Source organism: Prenolepis imparis, unplaced genomic scaffold (assembly GCF_030444845.1).
Source record: "Prenolepis imparis isolate NDT839.2.m4 unplaced genomic scaffold, iyPreImpa1.0 SCAF_7, whole genome shotgun sequence".
Taxonomy (NCBI): domain Eukaryota; kingdom Metazoa; phylum Arthropoda; class Insecta; order Hymenoptera; family Formicidae; genus Prenolepis; species Prenolepis imparis.
This window is the reverse complement of record NW_028141165.1, coordinates 4,926,381-4,934,419: the sequence shown is the minus strand read 5'-3', so window position 1 is coordinate 4,934,419 and position 8,039 is coordinate 4,926,381. Positions and strand designations below refer to the sequence as shown.

General features: G+C 27.6%; 1 protein-coding gene across 3 annotated transcripts; it reads left to right on the top strand.

The window, feature by feature from the left end:
• The first annotated feature begins 457 nt into the window (after positions 1-457).
• On the top strand, positions 458-7,221 carry LOC145938030 (uncharacterized). 3 transcript variants are annotated; one of them, XM_083041350.1, is made up of 11 exons: positions 458-485; positions 3,097-3,259; positions 3,352-3,399; positions 3,590-3,771; positions 4,011-4,131; positions 4,203-4,731; positions 4,829-5,034; positions 5,161-5,398; positions 6,051-6,267; positions 6,342-6,514; positions 6,602-7,221. In XM_083041350.1, the coding sequence occupies exons 2-11, from the start codon at positions 3,126-3,128 to the stop codon at positions 6,698-6,700; spliced, it is 1,947 nt and encodes a 648-aa protein (XP_082897476.1). In that variant the 5' UTR covers positions 458-485; positions 3,097-3,125; the 3' UTR covers positions 6,701-7,221. The 3 variants fall into 3 exon arrangements, with proteins under 3 accessions (XP_082897476.1, XP_082897475.1, XP_082897477.1); XM_083041349.1 differs by lacking the exon at positions 458-485 and adding an exon at positions 1,475-1,777 and having other exon boundaries at positions 6,602-7,219; XM_083041351.1 differs by lacking the exon at positions 458-485 and adding an exon at positions 2,505-2,712.
• The last annotated feature ends 818 nt before the right edge of the window (positions 7,222-8,039 follow it).

Genomic DNA, 8,039 nt, shown 5'->3' with positions numbered 1-8,039 from the left:
AAATATTCATTGTTTTATAATATTATGTAAATAAATATATTTCGACAATTTTATCGAATAAAAGCAATTTTTTCTGTGCAGCTTTGTTTCAAGCATGATCGATTACTTTTATATTCGTTCGAATATAGAACATTTAAAACAAAATTGATAATGTTTTAAAATAGAACATTTAAAGCATATATTGAATAAAACTATGTTTCAAACACACACGCACACACATACACACACAAAATTTAAAAAAATTTCCATTTCTTTATTAAAAAAAATTTAATATCGCGATTCCCATGCCACAGTGGCATTAAGTGAACATTAATTAAAAAGAACATGCAATGTAAACCAGGAAATGTGGGCGTAGTTGCTTTTTTTCCCCTATACACATATGTCCCTATATATGCTTAAAATGCTCTCTCCTCTCTCTTTCCTTCCGGATATCGCGAAGTAAAGACGTATATGTGCAATCCAACAAAAAAAGAATTAAAAGAACGGTAATATATATAATATATAATTCGCTTACACTATGAATTTGTGGCCAAAATGTTGTGCGTAATTTTTTGTAATAAAAATTCTATGTATTGCATCATACACATATAAAACACTTTGACATGTGAAGCAATTGTTTTATCCACGAACTTTCATCGTAGCGGATCGATCGAGCGGTTAGTAAGCATTGTAATATATGTATATGTAATGCAGCTGTGTTGACAGCACTATGTCGTGTATTGGCACGAGACCCGACCGCTTTGTAAGCGATCAGCTGATTTATTCATAACGTATATATAAGACTATACGTCCGATATAAATAAAAATATTTAAATGGTTGCGTCTCAATTTGTGGTTTACAAGAATAAGTTATTAAAGTCACAGGAATCATTATAAATTTCAACGTTTTTTTCAATATTTAGTTTAGCAAAAAATTACGTAAAAAATTAATTTTCTTTCTGTTGCCAAGAAAAGCCATTCTATTTTTGTGTATTTCATCCTCGAAATTTTACACGCGTAAATATATATTGTATATATTATTAGGCCCTGCGCACAATAGGAAAAATATTAGGAATAAATATTAAATATTAGGAATAAGAATTATTTTAAAATAATAAAATCGGAAAAACTCTAATATAAAAATACAGAAAAGGGCTAATAAACTACTAAGAGTCCTTTATACCCGAATTTGTATTTTTATATTAGAGTTTCTCCGATTTTATTATTTTAAAATAATTCTTATTCCTAATATTTAATATTTATTCCTAATATTTTTCCTATTGTGCGCAGGGCCTTAGTATATATATTGTCTCAAAATTTTCCGAAATTTTCTGAAATTTCCCGATCGATCTGTTTGAATGAAATAATATTAAAAGAAGGAAACGAGAAAAAAGAAATATTTGTTTAAATAAATAATGCTCAAATTTCACATTTAACACCATCGGTCAATCTTTCGACATTCGACTTTCGAGTTTCGACTTTCGACCTCAACCTCAACCTCCTCTGCTTAGGTATTTTGCACGCGTGCGTGCATGACAAGCCTTTCCACAGTTCGCAACATGGACCGAAATAAAAACCGGATTCTTATATCATCTGTCTGAACACCTTGACTATTATAATTCGTGTGGCTGTCTTGAATCGTCTTTGACGAGGATTCTGTCGTGTGCTTGTTAACACATGTGCCCTTCATAATATTCTTCCTGATCGTGTTGTCTGTCGTTATGTTGCAAAAATGTCGAATGTTAATTAAATTTATGCATTCGCACTAAAATCGCTTGTTATGAGTGATAATGTAAAGGTAATACTTTTCTTTTGTTTTGTGCATGTGTGTGACATGTAAAGTCTCTTTCTGTAGACAATTATTATATATCTGTCTGCCAAAAGTTTATGATGTACCTGATATCAGTTTTATGTATTAATTATACTGTGAAATTTTACAATTAAAACCTATGGTCTCTTCTCATTCAATTTTAAAAGTTATTTGATCATTTAAATACATATATGCAAGTGACATATAAAGTATTTGACGACAAATTGTTCTACGTTACTACATTTACATTCAATGTTTATAGAAACTTTCCAAAAGAGTATTCTTGAGTACCATATAAATATGATAAGAGTCAGTATTAAGATAAGAAAATAAAGAAGTAATTTTTCAAGTTTTTAAAATGTTCATAATAACTGTGTACATACATGATATGATAAGCACGACTGTGTACATATGATTCGATACAATTCTTAATATTCAATTATCAGTATTTGATTGGTTCTATAATTATATAATTTATATTCTGTAATATTCTCAATACTCTCTGTTTATCCTTATATATATAATAAAATTGTATATATTACAAAAAGATCTAATTCATATAATCAACATTATAAATGATACATATACATGTCTCCAAATGTTATAACAATATATTTAATTTTAAAAAAATATGCATATTGTCAACTGTATTAATTTAATTTAAAAAATTATTAAAAATAATATCTTTATGTATATATACATATACTACTTTAGGATTGAATAGAATAAGTAATAATAATATTGAAATTGATTATCTGTGATACTGTGCAACAATACATAAAGTCTCAGTAATACATCATCTTACTATTATCATCCATGTTATAACAGAAACTGATGTCTCGTAGCAGACAGTAGCAAAGTGTCAGTGAATTGGAATCAACATTGTTCTTTCTATAGTCAAAACAATTTTTATATCTGAACATGTAAGAGAATAAGTCAAAACATTTATAAGAATAAGAGAGAGAGAGAGAGAATAAACACTTACTACTAAATAAATTTATTAATTTTAAGTTTAAGGTTTTTTAGTGTCTTTTACATTAATTCTCTATTTGCGTAATATTTATTAGACAACAAGGCAAATCAGCAAAATAAATTATATTTTATTATACTTTATTATTTTGAATATTTTAAATGTTATTTTTATGATATTTATAAAAAAACAAAAATAATATTGTACTGTTTTGAGTAAGCGCAATAAAATTCAATTATTACATTGTATGAAAAAGAAGGAAAAAAGGATATGCTTATTTATTCCCAATTAAGTATTGCTAATTAATCTTAAGCTCATGCCATTTTATATTTTACAGAAATTATTAATATATTGAAGTGAATAAACATGAGATTCATGGCGTGCCATTTTCGTCGTTGCATAATAGCAGCACTATCTCTAGCACTGTTATTTTGTGTCATTCAAGTAATAAGAATAGAATTGGGATTTAATGAACCTGATCTCTCAAATCTAGAAAAATTGTGAGTGATCTTTTAATATTTTATTTTACGTTTTTGCTTTAATGTCAAGTTGGTATATTTTTTATCTTGCAATTTTTACCAAATAATTTCAGAGTACACATATCACAATTAATCAAAGAGTCAGAACAGTCTTATGTGAGGTATGTATACAATAATCTATTTTCAAGAAGTGGAGGCAATGATATTTAAATTTTAATATAATCTCATTTGATAATTCAATCATGTACTGAGCAATAATGTATAATCGCAGCACATAATAGTTCATGCATTTTATTGGCAGTTGTCATATTATTTATGAATATTTATTATTTGTTTAATATGTTTGTGCAGAGAAGGTGTTGCGTGTAAATTACCTCGATTAAATATCTCTAGTCCAGAAATAATGAAATTTATATATGATGTGCCACCTTTATCGTGTGGATCTGAAGACTGGGTCACAGTGGAAGGTTCAAGACTTGTCATTACTAATAAAGCAAGAACGAAACATGGACGAATAACGTGCATATTCAGTGGTGAGTAAAAGAAGATTATATTTTTATACTTTAATATAAATATAATATTCTTTATATTATATATATATATATATATGAATATAATATAAAGAATAATATAATATATACATATATATACGCATGTGTGTATTAATACTAATAGAGATATATTATTTGAATTAATTGCAATATGAAATTATTACTATTATTTACTATTATTCTAGATAATGTTTATGTGATTTATATTATTTTCTTTTCAGAAATTATCAGAACAGATGATTACAATGTAAAATTGTTAGATGGTATACAGGCTGACGACTTCTATACTTTGAAGGACAGCGATTTCGCAAATGTTAGATGCAAATCACAAAATGGAGACGTGTTAGTTAATTTGTTTATGCTTATATTTTTATAAATGTTCTTGTTCGATCACTGATGATGAATATGCTTAGGTGGCGTAGTGTACTCGCCGGAGTAAAATACGATCCGTACGTCGAGCAGCAACATAATTGGGACAATGTGCCGAACACAGGCCTGAAATTAAACGTGCTTATGTTCGGCTTCGATTCACTGTCGCGAAATACATTCATTCGTAAACTACCGAAAACTTATCATTTCATGAAAGAGCGATTGGATGCTCTAGTGTTAGAAGGATACAACATCGTAGGAGATGGCACACCGCAAGCGCTTATCCCGATTTTAACTGGCAAGATCGAACTTGAATTACCAGAAACGCGGAAACGAATGGGTAACAAAGCGAACTATGTCAACGTGTATCCCATAATATGGAATAAATATAAGGAACACGGATATATAACGGGTTTTATGGAAGATGTACCCCATATCGGGACTTTCACGTATCGCTTAAAAGGATTCGACGAACAACCGACTCATCATTATATGCGCACGTATTATCTAGCCGCTTCTCCGTATTTCAAAACATATAACAAATACTGTATAGCTGGCATCCCGCGTCATATGGTATGTATAAAACGTTATATAACTATAGTATGTAAATAGTTATTAATAAAATAGAAGAAATGCTAATCTAATTGTTGATTTAATTTTTTTTACGTAGGTGATGATGAATTATATAAAAACGATATTTAATACGTATAAAAAACAACCAAAATTTGTATTTGGATTTCATGGCGAACTTTCTCACGATTCTTACAATGATATCGGGGTAGTGGATAACGATGTATATTCTTGGGTGAAAGATCTTTACGATTTCGGACATTTAAACAACACCATTTTGATTTTGATGAGCGATCATGGACACAGGTCTGAATATTATATATATAAATGATATTAATATGCGTTCCATGTTTTTTACTGATTGTACAGTTTATATAAACATACATACACTGGCTATTTGATATGTGAGCAATCATTATTTTTATTTTGCAGATTTGCGGATATACGTAATACTCTCCAAGGTAAGCAAGAGGAAAGATTGCCATTTTTCTCTTTCATTTTTCCACCATGGTTTAAGCAAACCCATCCACAAGCATATGCAAACTTTGTATACAATACACAATACTTAACATCACCGTTTGACGTACACAAGACATTGGAGAACATACTGAACTTTGATACACCGAAAAATGGAGATCGTCATCAAAGAGCCATCAGCTTATTCGATAAGGTAAGTTAATGTAATTAATACAATAATGTACATAATTATAATTTTATACACACATACATATATATATATATATATATATATATATATATATTTTATAAAGCATCTCCTATTCAAGTATCGAATTCTATCTCAAGTAATTGTAAAAAAAAAACACGGAATTTGCATAAATTTTGAAGAGCGAATTAACTTAACCGAGAATTATGACATATGTCTGTTACAGAACTGAATACTACTGCATAATACCATGGTTTTCTTATCTGGAATATCCCCACTACTTCCTATACTACTATTTCCCACTATTTCTATTGTTTCACCACTTTTCCTACTACTTCCTTTCTATGATTCATTGCAAATTGTTTATTAATACTAGAATCAGTTTCATAAAGATGTTTCTTTAATTTTATATGATAAAGCATAATTGATAAATCTCTGTTGCTACTTTGGTTTTCGCAGTAAAATCATCTATAAAACCTGATTTTTTTTCAACTGTTAATAAATCTGTTATTAAATCAATACTTCAACTGTTAATAAATCTGTTATTAAATCAATTACTAATAACACTATGTAACACACAATTTATAGATTTATAATTTTTGTACGATCAAATATATGTGAAAATGAGAGATAAATTAACGTGATATTTTATCTTTAGGTGCCCTTAAACAGAACATGCGCGGATGCATTCATAGAGCCACATTGGTGTGCTTGTCTCGGATGGAAGGAAATTTCGATCGACGATACGAACGTTGTCGCTGCTGCCAATTATTTTGTACAATTTCTTAATGGTTATACTGTGGATCATCATGATATATGCGCGATATTACATTTGGACAAGATCTTATGGGCTTCTAAGCTCATACCTACCAAAGGTATAGCACGCAAAAGAAGATACATTATTATATCATCATAGAAAAAAAGCCAATATGTTTATGATATTTTACAGGTTTATTAGATTTTCGAAAGTCTGGAGATCAAGACGGTTTCATAGGTGATTTTACTGCGAAAACCAAAGTAGCAACAGAAATTTATCAATTAAAAGTGAGAACAGTGCCGGGTGATGCGCTATTCGAAGTTAGCATTACTCACAATCTTGCAGAGAATGCTTTTTACGTTAAAGTAAGTTCAGGAATCAATTTTTAACTAACAAAAATACAAATATATTTTACAACAAATATATGTATATTATAATTCTTCTATTTATAGATCTCCGATGTTAGCAGGATTAATATGTACGGATCTCAAGCGAGATGTGTGGAAAACTCGCTGTTTCATTTGCGCAAATACTGCTATTGCAAAGACTAGAAAGGAAGGGATCTAATTTACATATAGTATGGTTTTAAATATTGTATATAGAAACATACATCAAAATATTAATCAAAGAAAGTGACGATTTTAATTATATAACGTGAGAAACGTTATTTAATTTTAAAGAAAAGTGCTGTGACTTAATATCTTTTATGCTGTACATAGTTGCCTACGTTAGATTGATATTGTTTAAATTTTAGATTACTTATTAATTATACATAATTAAATTAAACATAAATAAAACATTTAGATTTTAGTTTTTTTAGTTTATTTAAATTATTAATTACATATCGACGAATGTAGCTAAATGAATTATCAAGAGAATATCATGTGGCACATATCATTCCTAGAAGAGTTCTCATATCTATCAATGACTATTATAGAGGCAATCACATTTTAATTTCTGATATAAAATATTTTATATGTATTCTATATGTTACAAAGATTTTGATAAGATAAGAATAAGATGCTTTACATAACTGTCAAAGATTATTTATCATTATTATCATTATTTATATTTGTCATATTTGTCTACATTAATAATTGATAATATAGATAAATATAAAAATACATATAAGTGATTATCCATAATTGTTGATTGTCTATAATCTTCATATTATTTTTATAAAATCTCTGTAACATTTCTAAACTCTTTGTTCGGAATTTATATTGTGCCAACATATTACAATTGTAATTTTAATTGTACTGTCTCTCAAATTATTCAAAGATATGTATTTATTAAAAATTGTACTTTATTATAATCTCATCAAACATATAACATGTTTAATAATTTTATCAATTAACGGATATATGGAGCGTAATATATGAATAATATGGAGAAAAATTCTATTTATATATTTGTAAAAAGAAGATTTATGTACATGTGTTTTTAAACAAAATACTGATAAACGTTTTGAAATTCTTAAATATTCATAAGAATACTATATATATATATATATATAGTATTCTTAGCATACAAATGCTATGTATATTTAACTAATATATCTTGTATTTTATTCAAACATATGTACATAAATCTTTTTACGAATATATAAATAGAATTTTTCTCCATATATTATTATGCTGTCCGTCAATTAATAAAATAAAATCATTAAATATATCATTAAATCAGTAAACTTACATCTAGTTTTACATTTAAGTCGTAAAAACAACGGACTAATATTCATCATGGCATTTATAAATTGTCCTTTTTATAAGTGTTAAAAATAAGTTTTAAAAATAGATATATAAAACATTTAAATAATTTTGTGATGATTGTATATTTATACCCAATATATATTATTAAAACAGGTGATACGATGATCTTTATAAATTA

Coding starts and splice junctions, on each gene's coding strand:
- LOC145938030 (XM_083041350.1), top strand. CDS start 3,126: ATGAGATTCATGGCGTGCCATTTTCGTCGTTGCATAATAGCAGCACTA. Junction 4,132..4,202: donor AAATCACAAAATGGAGACGT/GTTAGTTAATTT, acceptor GAATATGCTTAG/GTGGCGTAGTGTACTCGCCG. Junction 4,732..4,828: donor CTGGCATCCCGCGTCATATG/GTATGTATAAAA, acceptor TTTTTTACGTAG/GTGATGATGAATTATATAAA.